Consider the following 19,857-nt stretch of genomic DNA (forward strand, 5'->3'; position numbering starts at 1 on the left):
GACAGGCTTGCTATCAGTGTCCAGTTCATCTTGAATCTTATTCTGTGGACTATAATTCTGGTAAACCTCTCTAGCAAACACTATATCTTTAAGATAAGGCCTTAAATCAATATACTTCTGGTAACATTTCTAGTAAATATACTATCTCTATCAGTCTTTAAAACAGAATATTTCAAGTGCTCATTTCTAACATACCCTACTAGTAATTGTTTTAGTAAATCCTATAGTTACAAGATTACAAACTTTAAAAACAGAATACCGGTACTTCAAGCAATCCTTTCTAACACATACTACTGTGGTAAGATTAAGGTTTTGAAAAGACATTTCTTATCTACAGTTGTTTCTTTTACTCACTATCCTCTAGGTCCTCTTGGTCCACACGAAGGACCACACAGGGTTACAAAGGATAACAGTTATAAAAGTTACTGGATATGCCAAGTTATAATTTTTTAAAAGTCATAGCATCTCAGAAGTACCGTAATGCACTTTCTATAATGCTAATGTCAGGCAGCTTTGGAATGATTTAAAACAAACCCACCACCTCAATCTGTTCTGGTAGGATCCTCTCTGCTTCCCAAAATTCCTCCTTGGCTTTCCCCAAAATTAAGGAAGGTTCCAACAATCTTCTTACCTTTCCACTGAAGGTCAGACTCAGTGTCTCCCAGGAGACAAAGCCATGTTCCATTAGTTCCATGAAAGCCTTTAGCGTGTAAGCCAAAATCTCACCAATCCTGAAATATCAAACCACCAATTTATGGTAAAAACCAGAGGGAGCAGAGGAGGCTGTTAAGGGGACAGAGAAATGAAGAGACGTGTGAACTAACAGAGCTGAAAAGACTGCAGAGAAGACATACTGAGACAAAAGATAGGATAAGAGGTCCAAGAGAAAGCAGAATCAAGTCTGATTCCAGCATTTGCTGGATGACTGTTGTATTCTTAAATCCAGTAAATTCTGGAATGCTATTCTTATCCAATTACATATTTTTTTGTAAAAGTTTAAAGATTTATTTATTCTATAAGTAGTTCAGATCTTAATTCATCTGTTGTACAAAATTATAATTCTTAACAATATTTATTAATATCTTTTTTGTTACCTGCTTTGAATCCAATATAAGTGGGATATAAGCACTTGAATAGAATAGGCTGCTAAAAAGACTGACAGAGAAAGAAGACCACATGAGCTGTGAGGCTGCAGAGACAAATATTGAAAGACCCACTGTGCACGACAATAAGATAAATTTAAGTGGTTATCTAAAGGTGAATATAGGAAAAAAACATAAGAACATAAGAGCTGCTATACTGGGACACACTGCAGGTCCAACAAGCCCAGTATCCTGTTTCCAAAAGTAGCCAACCCAGATCACAAGTACCTGGCAAGATCCCAAAGAGTAAAACATAAGTTGTGGATTTTCCCACATCCATCTTAATAATGGCTTAGGGACTTTTCTTTTAGGAAGTTATCCAAACCTTTTAAAATCCCTGCTAAGCTAACTGCTTTCACCATATTCTCCGGCAACAAATTCCAGAGTTTAATTCCATGTTCAGCTGAACATTCCCAAATAGGGAATGCCTGAATGCAACTTGCTTCAAACTGAAAAGATGTGAGCTAAATGTTTTTTTTAAATTTCTTTCCTATCCATTACAAAATATTTCTGACTGGCTAGACATGAAGCCCAACTTTCTATAGGATATCTAGGTCAGAACAGGACATCCAAGTTGGGATGTCTAAAATTTGAAATATTTTACAAAAGTGTATTTCCTATTAAGAAGCCAAGCTCCAAAACTTAAAAAAAAAAAAAAAAGAAGAAGTTACAGGATAGATATATGGTTTTGAACAACAGGGAGATGAGCACAATTTCCTGTCAATTATATTTTCTAATCCCAGATCTAAAGTTACCTGGGAATTTTTTTTTTTAAAGTGCATGTGCATTGTGGCACGTGGAATACGGATGTTCCTCAGATTGCCATCTGCTGCAAATAGGAAATGAATCCAAAGTATCCTGCCCTGAGGAGGCCATCCCAACTGTTTTATAAACAAAATCGAGGCATTTAAGGTAGATAGAAACGTTTAAATTCAAATTGGGAAAGCCAAGATGGCCTCTGCAGCAGTGATTTTAGCGTAAAAAACAGCTACTTCTTTAAATGTATTCTTTTTTTTTTTTATAAATTTAATGATTTACAATATCAAAAGATATCAAGGATAAAGGTTTCTTACAGCAATTTTTGACAATATTCATACAACACAAACATTCCTTTTCAAGCCCACAAATAGTGGGGAGACATGCAACTTTCCAACTAACAAAAATAAGGAAAACAAAGAATTTGGTTCTTGATTCATGATGAATCTTAACCATTCAATTACTATTGGGAATCTTACATCCACCATTTTCTCAGTGATGAGTCATTAAAACAATAGGAAAAATCGTTTCTGTTCTCGAGCTATTAGAAATTGTTGCAGTGCTGTGAGTGAAAAAATCAAAATCATACACTATAGGTAGTCTCTTCCCCTGAACCAGGGGGGCAAAAGTGCAAGTGTCCAAGTTTAACTTAATAAAGCCAAAGGAAGGTACTTAGCTTCTCTGAAGCGGCTAGCGAGTCACCCAATGTCCTACGGGACTCCGTTTCGGGGGAGTACTCCCCCTTCTTCAGGAACAACTGACGCTGAGCGGGAGCCTGAAAATCATAAGGCTCCAGCAGCTTGGCAATATTGATTGCCTTATGATTTTCAGGCTCCCGCTCAGCGTCAGTTGTTCCTGAAGAAGGGGGAGTACTCCCCCGAAACGGAGTCCCGTAGGACATTGGGTGACTCGCTGGCCGCTTCAGAGAAGCTAAGTTGAATAAAGCCTTTGGCTTTATTAAGTTGAACTTGGACACTTGCACTTTTGCCCCCCTGGTTCAGGGGAAGAGACTGCCTATAGTGTATGATTTTGATTTTTTCACTCACAGCACTTTTGTGTTATTTAGCACTAAACTCACAGAGAGCCCGAGGATGTTTCACATTTGACACCTTTCTGGGTGCAAACCAGTGGCAGCCGTGTCCTCCGGAGTTCGGAAGTTGGTTGTGCGACTGAGGGCTCTCTATAAATTATTTTCATAGTCATTGCATAGCATTGCTTAAGTGAAGTAGTTTGTTCTACTTTGATTGTCTCTGTGGGCGGTCTCTCCCCCTGATCACAGTTTCCTTCTTGGGGCTTGGGAGATTTCCTTTTTCTTTGTAATTTAACAAGACATTTGCATGGAAATTTTAAATAAAAAGATGCCTCAAGAGCTAGAACTATTGTTCTTAATTTCAAAAATTCTTTCCTTCTTAGTTGCGTAGCTCTTGAGACATCGGGAAAAATTCTAACGAAATCTCCACAAAATTTTATCAACCTATTTTTAAAGTAAAGTTTCATTATTAACATTTTATCTATCTCATTCATGCATGTTATTACCATGGTGGACCTACTCTGAATAACATCCTGTGTATCTTCCAAAAACTCTGTCAGGTTAATTTCACTTGTTACCAGATGGTCCACCTCCTGGTCGGATTGTATTTTCTTTTGCGGAATATAATAACAATTATTAATTGGGAAATTCTCCGGATTGAGTAATCCCAGTATTTCTTTAAAAAACTTCCTTAACAAAATTTCACTGGGAAATTAACCAAGCGTAGATTCCTCGCTCTATGCATATTTTCCAACATTTCTATTTTAGAGTGTAACACTGTAGAATCCTTAACATCAGATACTGAGACAGCTTGCAATGTATTACATTACATTACATTAGGGATTTCTATTCCGCCCCGCCATTACCTTGCGGTTCAAGGTGGCTTACAAAAGATTTATAAACAGGGTTACAATGGGAGAACAATTGGTTTGCTAGATTGGTAAAGAGTAGATCTTTGGTGTTTCTTTGTTGGTTAAGAACAAAGAGGCTTAACAGAAGATTTGTAGACTGGGGTTTCAATGGGAGCACAATTGTCCTTGCTATGATAGTAAAGGGTAGATCCTTTGTCTATTTTAGTGATTTTGAGAGTACGTGAGGTTAGGGCTGTTTCAGGAATTTCTTGAAAAGTATAGTCTTTAGTTCTTTTCTGAATGTCTTGTAGTCTGGGATGGACATCAGAAGGTTGGAGATCTGGTTGTCCAGTCTTGCTGCTTGAGTGGCTAGGAGGCCGTCGTGTAGTTTTGATTGTTTTACTTCTTTGATCGGGGGGGGGGGGGGCGGTATGAATGGGGAATGCATTTTTCTGTGTCTGGTTGTGGATGCTGGGATGAGGCGGTTGTTCAGGTAGGACGGGCTGTCTCCGTTAACTGTTTTAAATAACATGCAGTAGAATTTGAATTGTATTCTTTCTTGGATTGGTAGCCAGTGTGAGTGGATGTAGGCTTCTGTGATATGGTCATGTTTTCTCAATGAGTAGATGAGTCTTAAAGCTGTATTTTGGATTGTTTGTAGTTGTTTGGTCATAGAGGTTGGGCATGGGAGGAAGAGGATGTTGCAATAGTCCAGCAGTCCTAGGATTAGAGATTGTACTATAAGCTGGAATTGAGTTCTTTCAAAGAATTTCCAGATTTGTCTCAGATTTCTCATGATAGCGAAGGATTTCTGTATTGTATTGTTTATTTGCGGTTGCATGGTACAGCATCTGTCTATAGTTATTCCTAGTAGTTTTATGGTGGTTTGGATGGGGTAGTTGATTGAGTTGAGTTCTAGGTTGGCTATGGTTTGGATTTTGTCATTTTCAAAGAGAATGAATTTGGTTTTGTCTGGGTTGAGTTTAAGTTTGTGATCTTTCATCCAGGTCGTAATTGTATCTAGTGTTCGATGTAGTGTTTTTGTCATGGGGGACTTTGATTGATCATAAGGTATGAGAATGGTAATGTCATCCGCGTAACTGTAGGTGGTTATGCCTAGATTGTCTAGATGTGTTCCGAGGGAGGCAGTGTATAGGTTGAAGAGGGTAGGGGATAGTGGGGATCCCTGTAGTACTCCGCAGGGGTTTGACCAAGGTTCTGATTTTTCTTTGTTAGATTTTACACTGTAGGTTCTGGATTTTAGGAAGCCTTCAAACCAAGAGTATACTTTGTCTGAGATACCTATTGCATCCAATATTTGCAGAAGGATATTATGGTCTACTAGATCGAATGCTGCAGTTAGGTATGAGAAGTTTGAGAAGAATTTTTTTTTCTGTGCTTAGTTGTTGTCTGATTGTATCCATGAGGGAGCCAAGTAGTGTCTCTGTGCTGAAGTTGGCTCTGAAGCCAGATTGCATGGGATGGAGTAGGTTATGGTCATCCAGATAGTTGGTGAGGAGTTTGGCTACTAGGCCTTCTGTGAGTTTGATGTATAGTGGTATTGAGGCAATAGGTCTGAAGTTGGATGGCTGATCTGGTGGTCCTTTTGGGTCTTTTTGGATTGGAGTGATGATGATTTCGCTGAGGACCAAGGGGAAAATGCCGTCTTTGAGCCTGGTTTGAATCCATTGTAGAAGTAGACTACGGAATTTTACATGGAGGTAGTAAGGAGATATGAAGGGCAGTGGTTGAGGTCACAGGAGGCATGGCTGTATTTTTTGTAGAGTTTGTTGAGTTCGGACCATTGTATATTGGGAAAATGAGACCAAGTTCTGTCTGCTGCAGTTGACTCTTTGTCTGTGGAGTGAGTTGTGATTATGTTTAGGTGGGGTGGGGTAACATTGAGGGTGGCTCTGGCGTTTGTGATTTTGTTCTTGAAGTGTTCTGCTAGGAGGGTAGCTGAGGGGGAGGGATATTAGTAGTGGTTGTGTAGGGTTTGGTATCTGTGAGGTCTTTTAAGATTTGAAATAGTTTTTTGGAGTCTTGGGTTTCTGTGCCTATAAGATTTGTGTAATAAGTTTTCCTCTTATCCTTTAGTAGAAGTTTGTATTGTTTGTTGATTTTTTTTCCAAGCGATTTTTGTTTGATCTAGGTTTGTTTTTCTCCATTTTCTTTCAAGTCTTCTACACTTTGAGTTTCAACCACAGTTAGTCTTTTATCTAAAAAACTTAAGTTAGAATCCACATTCTCAAACTTTTGAGACACAGAATGTGAATAGTCCACTGTTTGTTTCACGGACTCTCTGAGAAACCCTTCAACCCTAGAAATAACTAACCATAAATCTTTGAGGGTAATATCTTGTTTTTCCACTGCTAGTGGTTGATCCGCTACTACACCTGAAAATTCAAGTGGTTTAGGTATTTCAGTGAAGTCTAGTTTATGTGAATGAGTAGATGATACCACTAGTTCAGTAGATAAAGCGGGCATATTATTCCCGCTAGCACAAGGGGGGGTGTCCTTTCGAGGGGACTCAACGATGCTCCTGATATGGGAGAATTCATATCTGGTAAAGGTCGTGATGGAATTTCTGTAGAATATGTCACGTGTCTATCCATAGGGCCAGAAACAGCAGGCGTTGAGCTCTTAGGCTTGATTTTCCTTTTACCCATAGTAACAGATTAAAGTTATACTACCTGAGCTCCTGCTTCCCGGCTCCTCGTTGCTCCAAAGGGCTCCCAAGGGGCAAGACCTGCCCCTTCGGTCATGCCCTGCGTCCGTGCGGCTGCAACCGCGGCAGCAGTTACCAATTTAAAGTAATTCAGAAGCAGGGAAGATGGACCCAATGACGTCAAGGGTCCGTCTTCCTCAGTGCCTGCCCGATTCCTCCTCCAGGCCCAACCACTACTGCGGGTGCACGGGGCAGCACTCGAGATCTCCTCCTGCGTCCCAGTAGGTAAATGAATGCAGCTCCCAAAAGACTGCGGCAGCGGTTACCAATTTAAAGTAATTCAGAAGCAGGGAAGAAGGACCCAATGACGTCAAGGGTCCGTCTTCCTCAGTGCCTGCCCGGCACCTCCGGGCCCAGCCGCTACTGCGGGTGCACGGGGCAGCGCTCGAGATCTCCTCCTGTGTCCCAGTAGGTAAACGAATGCAGCTCCCCCTTTAAATGTATTCTGATTTGTATGTGTAAAGAGCTTTTTCACATCTGTAAACTTTCTAAAATTGCTTCCATTGTGCTGCACAGGAAAGGATTCCAGGGCTGGCAAGAGGTAAGGTTCTTGATCGCAGACACTTCTGGAAGAATGCAATATAGAGTATATGGGGGGGGAGAGAAAGGAGAGAGATGTGGGCCTGAAGGAGAAGAGGAAGGAAGAAGAGAGAGATGCCAGACTTGGGGGGGGGGGGGGAGCAGAAGAAAGAAAACTAAAATGAAGGGATGGAGAAGAAAGAGAGAAAGATGCTGAAATTGAAGGGGGGGTGTTGAAATTGAAGGGGGGGTTTTCAGAGAGGTTAAAAAACAAGAGACAAGATTGGGGAGGGAAGAGATGATGGACCTAGGGAGGGGAGAATAGAGACAGCAACTACTATGAAGAGGGGGTAGGGTAGAAATACTGGTCTGGGGTAGGGCGTGCAAGAGAAAGGAAAGAAAGGAGGAGGAGAAATTGAGCATACATAAGAACATAAACATAAAAGTGTTGCCATACTGGGACAGACTGAATGGCAAATAGCCTAGAATCCTGTTTCCAACAGTGGCCAATCCAAGTCACAAGTACCTAGCAAAATCCCAAAATAGTAAAACAGGATTTATGCTGCTTATCTTAGAAATAGGCAGTGAAATTTTTTTTTATTGTTGTATATATACATTGTTATTTAATGTTTGGTTTTAGAGCTTTTTGATCCCTGAAACTGGCGGTTCACTGCCAAAACACAGCCCAATTTTGGGTTTTTGTATTTTGTATTCTTTGGAAATAAATTTTTCATGCCAGGCTGCTGGAAGTTATTTGGTCTACTCCTATTCCTCCACCTAAGGTGTTTCCCATGCAGGAGCTTTCTCCTTTTTCTCTGGTTGGTTGGAGCTATTTTGTGTTGCCTATATGTTAATATAGAACAGATGTTGGACAGACTGTTAATCTTAGATTTAAAGCAGGTGCCATATCCAGCGCCTGTAGTGGGTGATCAGTAATTGAATTAACTTTTAACAGGCTAAGGTCTCATTTTTAAGCTCCTTCAACTTAGCTTACGCCCCACTTATTAGACTAAAATAAATAACCCATCCCTATGCAGTCCAATATCCTTCCTGCCTCCCTCTGACTCTAAAAAAAAGTTTTACTGACAGCTTCCCTTTTCCCTTCACTCCTGTTTTAATTATATAAACTGCTCCCCACTTCTATCTTTCCCCCAATCCCCTCCTTTCTCCCATCCATGAAAGAAAATTATTTAGTTCTGAAGAAAAATTGGTCTATCCAGAAAGTATAGTGAATAAATACATATTAAGTGTCAGCAGTCAACCAAGAAGTGAGGACATAAGATTTCTTCCTTTCTGCTAGGCACACATAGGACACTGTTCGAATTAGTTTATTGCTTTTATCACTCTTAAGTTTTATCATTATTTGCACTATGTAGCACTGGACAGACAACACTTTATTTCATTCTACTGTACAGTGCACGGTTATCTTACATAGTAAATGTCCTATGCACTTCCTTTCTCTGTCTTCCCAAATTCATTGTGCCATACGATTAATATTGTTTTCTCAGAGACTCCTGAAGAAGGTAGTTTTTGCCGAAACATGGTCTGTGTTGGGTCCTAATTGGGATTGGGACTTGTATACCGTCTTTTTGCAGTTTTCACTTCCGGCTCACCACACAATTGTTTCCCATGTACTCAACTTTATAGGACCCCCAGGGACTCCTGAAGAAGACTTTTTGTCGAAACACGGACCGTGTTGGGTCCTGTATCCCTAGCGGACTAGGTCCTTTAAGGCTCTTATGTGGATGATTTATTTTTATGTGGATGGAATTATTTTATGTGGATGATTTCAGTGTACCTTTGGAACTTTGACACTTTCAAATAAAGTCCATTTAGGAACATCGTCACTCCACAGAGTTTTTTTTTTTTGTTTTCTCTGGATTTTCTTCTTTGTGGATATTTCGGGGTCAATTCCTTTTGTTTTTTCTCAAATTCATTGTGCCATACGACTAATATTGTTTTCCCAGAGACTTCTGAAGAAGGTAGTTTTTGCTGAAACATGGACTGTGTTGGGTCCTAATTGGGATTGGGACTTGTATACTGCCTTTTTGTAGTTTTACAACCACACTCATTGTGGTACTTCGAGTATTTTCCCTATCTGTCCCAGTGGGCTCACAATCTAACTAATGTACCAGGGGCAGTGGAGAATTAAGGGACTTGCCCAGGGTCACAAGGAGCAATGTGGGGTTTGAACCCACAACCTCAGGGTGCTGAGGCTGTAGCTCTAACCACTTTGCCACACTCTCATTGTGAAATGCTAACTCACCTATTTGGCATTTAACAAATATTTTTTAACACTTTTTTGACTCCTGGTGTCATCCTGATACTGTGTGGTTTCTTACACTTTTTTTAAATGAACTTTTAAGCCCATATAGGTCTACAGTCTCTCTTTATTGTATTTACAGTTACCCTTTATTGTAAACCGCCTAGAAGTCGCAAGATTACTGGCGGTATATAAAAATAAAGTTATTATTATTATTATTTTCTTCAAATGTAACCATAAATAAAACCTGGTGGTATATCCTCATTCATTTATGTGTTCATTTGATTAACACTTCAACACATGCTAATGGAATTGATGTGTGCTATTTTGCATAAAATGGGTTCTATGGCAAATAGCAGTAGCAGAAATTATTATTAAAATGTTTCTATTAATTAGATATTTGTAGAAGCATCCAGGATAGTCTCAAAATTTCTTGCATATCATCATCTTTGGATGGCTTTCATTTTGGTCCACTTAAGAGATATAGAAACCTAAGAATCAAATTAAATTTGACATGCATGACATGTTACTCACTCATTTCCCTCTTCCACAATCTGAAACAGTATTTTAAGTCCATCCCTGCTGATAAATTCTTGAGCAAAGGTAATATCTGTTGAAAGACTGGCCAGCTTTTTCAAAGAATCCAGCTTCACATCCTGGTTATTGCTCTGAGCTCCACTATACAGCCTTTGTGCTTCTTGTTCCTATTGCAAAGAAGGTAAATCAGACCAAGCTAATTGAAGCCTAACCACATAGGGCAATGCCAAACAAAAATATCATACTGTGGGAAAGACGAAATCAGTAAACAAGGAAAGAAGCGTCCTAATTACAAAAAATTCAACAGATATCGTGTTTCCCCGAAAATAAAACACTGTCATATTAATTTGGGGCCCAAAAATGGCACTAGGTCTTATTTTTGGAGATGTCTTATTTTTTTCATGTAATGATCATCTCTCCTTTCTTCTCCTCCATCCCAATTATTCCTATTTTCTTTCTCTCCCTCACATGTGCAGCATCTTTCTTCCCCTCTCACCCATCCCCTTGTGCAGAACCTTTGCAGCTTGTATCCCTCCCTCCCATCCCTTGTGCAGCAGAACCTTTGCAGCTTGCATCCCTTCCTCCCATCCTTTGTGCAGCAGAACCTTTGCAGCTTCTATCCCTCCCTCCCTCCCATCCCTTGTGCAGAACCTTTGCAGCTTCTATCCTTCCCTACCTCTCAAATCTCTTGTGCAGCAGAACCTTTGCAGCTTGTATTCCTCCCTTCCATCCTTTGTGCAGCAGAAACCTTGCAGCTTCTATCCCTCCCTTCCTCCCATCCCCCGTGCATCTTTCTATACCCCCACCCCCTCCCCCCGCCGCACACCGTCCCCCCTGCTGACCCATCTTTCCCTCCCATCCGAACTGCGAGACAGTAATACCTTATAACAGCGTCGGCAGCAATCTACACAGGCTGCTTCACAGCCTTCTATTTCCCAGGTGTTCCTTTGCCGCGTTGCTGATGACATCATCACTGATGCAGCAGAGGAACGACCAGCCTGTGTAGATTGCTGTAGATTCTGTTATAAGGTATTCCTGTCTTGCGGTTCGGATGAGAGGGAGAGATGGGTCAGGGATGGGGGTGCACAGTGGCGGTCGGAAGCGCTGCTGCTGCCAGCGACTAGGGCTTATTTTCAGGGGTAGGGCTTATATTAAGACCTACCCCGAAAATCATGCTAGGGCTTATTTTTAGGGTAGTTCTTCTTTTCGGGGAAACACAGTAGGTATTACTGGGGGGATGGTAAATTTAAAAAAAAATACACCAATATAGTCTAAATATTTGGTCCTAGAAAGTTTAGAAAGCAAGGAGAAAGCAGGCTAAAATGAATACCAGCAAGAACAAATGGAATCCATTTCCATCATGGTTAATAGAGTATATACAGTATAACGAGATTAGATTCTTATCTTGCTAATGTTTTTTCTAATAGATAGGTATATCATTCTGGATGGAAGGGTAATCTCCCCATGCTCACAAGCTGTGCAGAAGGAATTCATTCCAGGTTTTCAATACCTCCTCCTTCACCAGAGGGCTCTGCTGTCATCTTCATTTTGTACCAAAGCAGGTGATAGCCCTAAATAGAAACACATGCAAAGAGGGGTACGGGAAAACTCCCCAAACTACAACTCTGTTCTGCTCTGAAAACTTAATATGCTAAAACTTTTCATCTGAACAATCAAAACATTGAAATAATCTTACCAAACAGAAACTTTTATGGACCTCAAAGAGTCCCCAACATGTTATAGCAATAGATTATCTTCATAACCTTAAGGTCTGACTGACATCCAAAATTTCAGTTTAGACTCAAACTTTCTGAATGAGACAGTAGGCAGTCGCAGGAGATAACTGACAGGGCAGGGCTCCAGAATGACACGCCTATCTACTGGAAAAGAACCTACTGGTAAAGAATCTACTGGAAAATAATCTAATCTTTTTTTCTAGTGCAATAGGTATGCTATTCTGGACAGATGGGACATACAAAAGCAGTCCCAGAAATCTAGAGTGGGGCTTCTGACCTGGCTCGTAACACTGAGGATCCAAAAGAGGAGTCATATCCACTTGGAAACTTGGAAAATGTGTGCAAATCTCCTTGGGAGAAACTGCCTGAGCTTCCGCCCACAAAGAAGCCTCGCTCCTTGTCTAATGAACCTTCACGGAGACTGGTGACTTTGGTCAATATCTATTTTTTTCACAGTTGTTTAGGAAAACTTCACTCTCCAGAGGTGAAAGATAACAAGGGTTAACTAATCCCCTAAGGATAAGAAGAAGAAATGTGGCTTATTATACTGACAAAGATGAAGCCTGAGAGCACTTGATGGTTAAGCAACGGAAACCATAAAGGGAGATGAATCTTTTCCTTCTCTTCATGGATGATACATGATCCATGTCTTTCTTCACTGATGCTGATGTGCTCTGCGGAATCAGATTGGTTAATACTTCTGAGGAGACTCACTTCTGGTGAGTGCAATTTTAAAAGCAGCTGCAGTGCATGGATGAATATTTGTATCATGAACAGGCTGATTTTAAAGGGATCCTTTTACCTTGGTTTACAGAATACAGAACAAGAGGGGATTTTAACATGAACTCACCAGGTGTACTTCACCTGTCCTGCCTCTGATGTGACAAGGGTAGGAATATTAGGAAAGAGTTTTACCCAGAGAAAATCACAGCAGCTCTTGGATGAAGGGGAAGGACATGGAAAGCAGCCAGATTGCATGGTGCTCTCTGCATCACTTTATATCCCTTTTTGTTGTGTTGCACTCTCATTTTCTACCTCTTATTCCATCCACATGCTAGTCAAAGGGAGTAATTATGGGCATCCATGCCTAAAGGGAGCTTCTCAGTACTGCAGTCTGGACTGTGCCCTTAATGATATTTTAATGGAATATGGGCTGTTGGGACTGTTTCTGAGTAGAATGCAGATCATAATTAAGAGCACATGTTCCAGTTGAAATGTAGTGAATGGAGTCTCGATCAATCCACTGCTCTGATTCACCGTTTGCAGGAAGAGACAATCAGTGCTGGCAGACTCCTTAACAGGTTACTAATGCACAAACAAACAAAAACAAAAACACAAAGCACACTGTGCGCATAGAAAAAGTTAATTATCATTCCTATTCCGGGGTTTTTTCAAAGAGGTCAAAACAGATGACTCTATGCACTGTCACCTCAGTAACAACCATACAAAAATAGACAAATCCCCCCTCTCTTTTTACTAAACCACGATAGCAGTTTTTAGCGCAGGGAGTTGCTCTGAATGCCCAGCGCTGCTCTCAACGCTCATAGGCTCCCTGCGCTAAAAACCGCTATTGCGGTTTAGTAAAAGGGGACCTTAGTGTAAAATATAGACAGCAGATATAAATTCAGACACATTTTAATCACTAAATTTAAAATAAAATCATTTTTCTTACCTTGTTGTCTGGTGATTTCATGAGTCTCTGGTTGCACTTTCTTCTTCTGACTGTGCATTCAATCTTTCTTCCCTTCTTTCAGCCTGGATGCTTCCTCTCCTCCAGACCTCATTCCCTCCCCCAACTTTTTCTTCCTCTCTCCCTGCCCTTTCTTTCTTTCTTTCTCTCTTCATGCCCCCTTTCTTTTTTTCTGCTTCTCTTCTTTCCTTCTGTCTCCCTGCCTGCCCTCTTTCTCTCTTTCTCCCTGCCCTCCCCCAAGCCCTGCCAATGCCGCTGACATCAGGGAACAGGTCCCCAAGCCACCGCTGCCATCGGATAACAGGCCCCAAAGCAGCCGCCGCTGTCCCAAGCTCTCCCTGCTTCGGGCCGACCAGCATTCCTCTCCCCGACGTCAATTCTGCGGTCGGAGAGGAAGTTCACGCCCAGACAGGCAGCGATTGGCTGAACAGAACTTCCTCCCCGATGGCAGAATTGACATCAGAGTGAGGAAGGCTGATCGGCCCAAGATCACGATCGACCTATTGGGAGAAATGCTGTCGGGTCCTGCCTTCGTGAAAACAGAAAGTAGGCAGGACCCACCAGCAAGAACAGCAAATTGTAAGCTTCACTGACCTGTCTCCCAACTTAGCCTGTAGCGAACGCATGCTTCGGGGCTCTAACGTGTGCGTGCCGGCTTTCCTTCTCTTCTCTTCCCCCCCTCCAGACATAACTTTCGGTTTCGGAGGAAAGAGAAGGGAAGCCGGCACGCACACATTAGAGCCCCGGAGCATAAGTTCGCTACGGGCTAAGGCGTAAAATCTCCAAGCCGTTTTGTGTTTTTTTTTGGTGTTGAAGCAGCAGCGGCGGCAACAGCAGAATTCACAGCGGATGATAGCCGAGCGGTCATCTAAATTAGCCGGGCGGAGCGCCCGGTTAAAAAGCCCTAAGAAGAACATTATTTCTTCACACAATGTGTAATTAAACTCTGGAATTCATTGCTGTAGAATGCGGTGAAATCAGTTAGCTTAGCGTCTTGTATAATTTCCTAAAAAAGAAGTCCATAGGCCATTATTGAGATGACTTAGGGAAATCCACTGCCTTTTCCTAGGATAGAAACATGATGGCAGATAAAGACCAAATCGCACATCCAGTCTGCCCATCCACGGTAACCATTATCTCTTCCTCTCTCTAAGAGATCCCACATCCTATCCCAGGCTTTTTTGAATTCAAACACAGTCTCTGTCTCCATCACCTCTTCCGGGAGACTGTTCCATGCATCTACCACCCTCTCTGTTTTACTAGTTGGGATCTAGCTGGGTACTTGGGATCTGGGTTGGCCACTGCTCGAAACAGGATACTGGGCTTGATTGACCTTTGGTCTGTCCCAGTAAGGCAGTTCTTATGTTCCATGGGCAATATATGCTGATGAAATAGCTCTGCGGGTCCATCTGGAAATCATGGCCTTGGACACTGGGGTGTTGCCATCAAATCTGACTGATGAGCGCAAAAGATGGTTCGATAGTCTGAACTCATTGCTAACTTCAAGGTATTATAAAATGACTTTCCTCACATCTAACATTTTCAGAATCCAGTCCTCCTTCTTGGATCCTGTGGACTGGAACACCAGCAATCTTACCTCCTGATTGACATGGAAAGCCAAACAACCTCGGCAAAAAGGATGGAATGGTGCGCATAGAAATTCTGGCTTCCCTGATCTTGAGGAAGGTCCCTCCCACAAAAGTGCCTGTAGCTCTGAGACTCTTCTCGCTGAAGTAACGGCCATGAGAAAAACTGTCCTGAGCGTAAGATCCATGAAGGATGCTTCCTTAAGTGGCTCATATAGAGTCTGACTGAGGCCTTGCAAAACAACGTTAAGGTTCCAAGAAGGGAATGGGTGTTTTACAGGGGGCCTGAGCTGTAACATCCTTTTTAGGAATCTGGCTATGTCCAGATGAGATGCTAAGAAAGCTTTATGCTCTCAAGCCCTGAAACAAGAGTCTGAGGGACACCATTGTAAGACTCTTTTCAAGGCCAGCCTGGAGGAAAGTTAACACAACCAAGATTAGAGCAGAGAATGGTTCTGCCTTCTCCTTAATGCACCAATGCTGGAAAATTTCCCATGCCTTAGCATAAGTAGAGACCATTGTAGGTTTTTTGGCTCAGAGAAGAGTAGCAATCACTACCTTTGAGGATCTCTTGTGCATTAACACTGTGTGCTCAAGAGCCATTCGTAAGAGCAAAGTGATCCAAATCTTCTATGACCACTGTACCCTGATAAAGAAGATGCAGCTGCACTTGCAGTCTGAGACCAGCACCCCTCTGTAGACATACTAGATCTGCATACCATGTTCTGCATGGCCAATCTGGTGCTATGAGAATGACTTTTCCCAGATGGCATGCAATCCTATGCATCTTATCATGGGCCATTGAGGAAACACGCACAAGAGCTCTTTCTTTGGCCACAGCTGGACCAATGCATCCAGGCCTGTGCATCCTGGCTCGGTTCTTCAACTGAAGAAGAGTTCCACCTTCTTGGTTTCACTGTCGCCATCAGATCGAACTTTGGGTGATCCCAGCAATGAACAATAGCTTGGAAGGCTGTGGTAGACAGCGTCCATTTTCCCAGATTCAGTGTCTGTCTGCTGAGAAAAATTGGCCTTAACATTGTCCACTCCCACTACATGAGTTGCCGAAAGAGCCTGAAGAAAACACTCTAACAGAACAGAGAACGGCCTTCAGACTCAGCTGCACACTCTTGGTGCCTCCCTGGCAATTGACATACACCACCACAGTAGCATTGTCTGAGAAGACTTTGACCGTTTGTCCCTCCAGACTCTTCTCCAGCATCTGCAATGCCAATTGAATGACTCGAAGCTCCAATCTGCTGATCAACCACTTCCTTTGGGAGGCTGACCAACACCCCTGGATGGGTATCCATTGCAGCGAGCTCCCCAGATGAACAGGCTGGCATCCGTTTTCACAATTACCCACAAAGTTATTCTGAGAGGCATGAATCCTTGATAATGCCTGTGGGCAGAGCCACCAGCCCATACTGGCTCAGGCTTCCGGGGGAGAGTGTGGCGCAGTGGTTAAAACTACAACCTCAGCACCCTGAGGTTGTGGGTTCAAACCCACACTACTCCTTGTGACCCTGAGCAAGTCACTTAATCCCCCCATTGCCCCAAGTACATTAGATAGATTGTGAACCTGCCAGGACAGATATGTTAAAATGCTTGAGTACCTGAAAAAATTCATGTAAACCATTCTGAGCTCCCCTGGGAGAACAGTTTAGAAAATTGAATAAATAAATAAATAAAAAGGATGCATGCGAGCCTTTGCCCATGGGACCATATCTATTGTGGCTGCCCTGGAGCCTAGAACTTGGAGGTAATGCCACACGAACTGAGCTGGCTTGGCCAACAAATTCATTTTTTGGGTACAAAACTTCTGTCTGCATGCCTCTGAAAGATAAGCATGACTTTCTGCTGTGTTGAAGATGACTCTCAGGTATTCCAGGGATTGGGATGGAACCAGTTGGTTCTTTTGGAAATTCAATATCCAACCAAAGCTCTGCAAGACCCAGACCATGTGACCAGCAGCTTGTTCTCCTTTCAAGAACAATGGAGCCCTGATCAGCCAGTTGTTCAAGTATGGATGCACCTGCAATCATGTCCTGCATATATGCGCAGCTACCACCACCACCATCACCTTGGTGAACGTCACACCCGTGCTCTTGAGCTGCGTTGCAAACCCCCGGGATCGTGACACAGTTCTCTGGCCCGGCGTGTCCCTTACCACAAGGGACCCTTCAGGACTTTGCCTGGCTTCTTATCGGCCTAATAAGGGCATGCAAGGGAAGAGTTCAAGTCAGAATGCATTAAACTTTAGCTTTATTATGGTTACTGGTTTCACCAAGCCAAAGGATAGGCTTCAGCTCAGCAGTTTCAAAACAAACAATCATTCACCTTTGGCAAACATAAGCTTCTCAATCAGAGGCAAAAACCCTCAAATCCAGTGTCCAGGGCAGTATCATTCAGTCCCCTGCCTCTGGACTTTCTCAGTATTCTGATACACAGTCCTCTTTGCCAGAGCAGGAAGTTTAAGAACATCAGTTTAGAACATTCACTAAGCTGCTTATGCTCCAGCAGCTGTGCCAGTTCATGGGCATGTAAAGCCCATAAAAGAAAAAAAAAACAAACCTCCAAACAAAACTGAGCAACAAAACAGGCAAGCATGTCACATGGTTTATCTCCAGCTCAACGTTTCCCCAAACAAACTGTTGTTCTGTAAGTAGGCATAACACTCACATGCACAAGTTTTATAAGGAAAACTTAGTACAACCAAGTCTGTGGAGAAGTTTTCTTTTGGATAGCCTTGGCTCTGGAAACGTGCAGGGCTCTCAGAACGTTTCCCTGCTGAGACTTTACTGTAATTAATTATGCACAGCTGTGGGGGAGGAACGTACCTGGCTCAGCCTAGCAGCTAACAGGAAAATACCTCCAAACATTTGCTAGGCTCAAAATTAAAGCACTCAGGCACAAACTTAATGTTCAGTATAAAAGGAGAGAAATACAAATCCCCTTCAAAAGCAAACACTATCTTCTCTAGAGGCTCAGAGATTGTAGGCAAAGCCACAACACATATCTCTCACTGCATTTCAATATCCATGGGAAATACCTCAGGTCCTACCGGACTTTCCTGTATGTCCATTGCTTCCCCTGGGTTTTCTTCCCAACTCTCAGAGGCACAAGCAAGCTCCTCTGACTCTATCAAGGCTTAGGGACAGGTTTAAACTGTGTGCAGCTCTCCCTCTTAACCTTTTCCTGCCCTGCCTCTTCTGACTCCACTTCAATGTCTGAGCAGTAGTCAGCTAGCTCTGTAGTCTGTGATTCTACTTGGTCAGCTCTCTTGCATAGGGGTATAGTGTATTTCTTCCTTATCCCTGTGGCAAAACCCGGACCGATCTTGGGTTTGTCATAGACAAAACCCGAAATGGACATGGGTTTGTCACAACGTGTAAGGTTTTATTGCCAGTCCAAAGGGAAGAGCTGAGATCTGGTAATGGTTCTCCAGGACATGAAATCTTAGGAACTTTCTATGTTCCAGAAAAATGGGAATGTGTAAGAAGGCCTCTCTCAACTCCAGAGAGGCCTGAAATTCTCCCAGCACCACTGCAACTATGACTGACCTTACAGTCTCCATGCAAAAGAACAGAACTTTTAGTGCCACATTGGTGTGTGTAAGATCCAGAATGGATCTCCAATCTTCTGAGCCTTTCTTGGACACTATGAAGTATATGGAGTATCTGCCTGAGCCTGAATCTTCAGGCGGCATATTCTTTATGGCCTGAATATTTAACAACCTCTGAGCTGTAGCTGTGACCTTACTTGCTTTCTCTGGTCACCCCGTAGGGGAGTCCACAAACCAGTCTGTTAATGGCTGGCAAATTTGAGTTTATAACTACTCCGAATGATCTCCAGTACCCAGTGGTCTGATGAGATCTGCGTCCAAATATCCGCATACTCTGAGAGCCGTCCCATTGCGCTTTGTTGGAAGCTGAAGTGGGATGAGAATTTGAGGCTTGGTTCTGCCTGGGTCCTGATAATCTCTGTTATGATCCCTGGTAGAATCTCTGAGAGGAGACTCCTCCTGAGTACTGACGAAAGAACCTGGAACCATGAAAATTAGACCACCCAGAGCCTCTTGAGGTTTGCAGTCTGCTGTCAGGTAGAGATTTTAGCTGACAAACTGTCACACTGGCTGTGAGATCATCTAGCCCTTTTCTGAACAACATTTGTCCCTTAAAAGGAAGTCTGCTGAGGGTAGCCTTGCAAGTGGAATTTCATGCCCACTGCCTGATCCAGAGCATTCTGTGGGCTGAGATAGAATAAGCCGAGAGTTTGCTCATAACTGATGATGTCGTAGAGAGCATCAGCCACATAATCCACTCCAACAGGAGATAGTGCAAAGATTCGCCCCTGACAAGTGCATGTCACAAAACAAATCGCTGCATCTGCTTTGATTCCCAAGGCCAGTGCTTTGAATTGTCTCTGCAATCTTGCATATCTTTTAATACCATGCTTCCCTCACTTGGCAGGAACATGCATTTGGTTAACTGCGCTACTAAGGAATCTACCTTAGACAAGCGAACATCTGCTGACACTCCTGTGCCATTGGATACAGCTGAGCCATTTGTCTTGGCTACTTTTAGGGACCCTTCAGGAATATCCCAATACTCTGTGACTAAAACACTCATAATCTAGATGCCAGGAAAACGAAGATGACTGGGCTCTCACTCCATTCATTATAGAGAAGGAAGCAGATGGGACCTTTTGGGAGTCCAAGTTTAACTCCCGCAGAGAGTCAGCAATAAGCTCTAACAGAGCTGAGGGTTTGAACAGTCAGCAAACTGTGGGGTCAACCCTATGACCGTAAGCCATCACTGCATCTTGCATACTCCCTGCAACTTTGCATCTCCCTGCAGGGAGGACTCATTCTGTGACAGTAAAGGCATACAGATAAACCCCTTGTCCTCGGAGTCTTCTTCTGAAAGGTCCACTGGATCCTGGCCAGCCTTTGATACAAACCTAGATGCACCCTGGGAGGCCAAGCCCTCTCGCGTGCCTCCTGGTGCACTGCCAGAT

General features: G+C 42.7%; 1 protein-coding gene across 3 annotated transcripts in view; it reads right to left on the reverse strand.

The window, feature by feature from the left end:
* ELMO3 (engulfment and cell motility 3) overlaps positions 1 to 19,857 on the reverse strand; it is a 298,038-nt gene that overhangs the window by 188,407 nt on the left and 89,774 nt on the right. For 2 of the 3 annotated variants that reach the window (XM_033940764.1, XM_033940765.1), the window contains 2 exons: positions 9,824 to 9,993; positions 632 to 731 (listed from right to left, as the gene is read on the reverse strand). In XM_033940764.1, the coding sequence (XP_033796655.1) occupies positions 632 to 731; positions 9,824 to 9,993 (270 nt within the window). Of the gene's footprint in view, positions 1 to 631; positions 784 to 9,823; positions 9,994 to 19,857 lie in introns of those variants that run through there. The other variant, XM_033940766.1, reaches the window with a different exon arrangement.

This window comes from Geotrypetes seraphini, chromosome 4 (assembly GCF_902459505.1).
Source record: "Geotrypetes seraphini chromosome 4, aGeoSer1.1, whole genome shotgun sequence".
Lineage (NCBI taxonomy): Eukaryota > Metazoa > Chordata > Amphibia > Gymnophiona > Dermophiidae > Geotrypetes > Geotrypetes seraphini.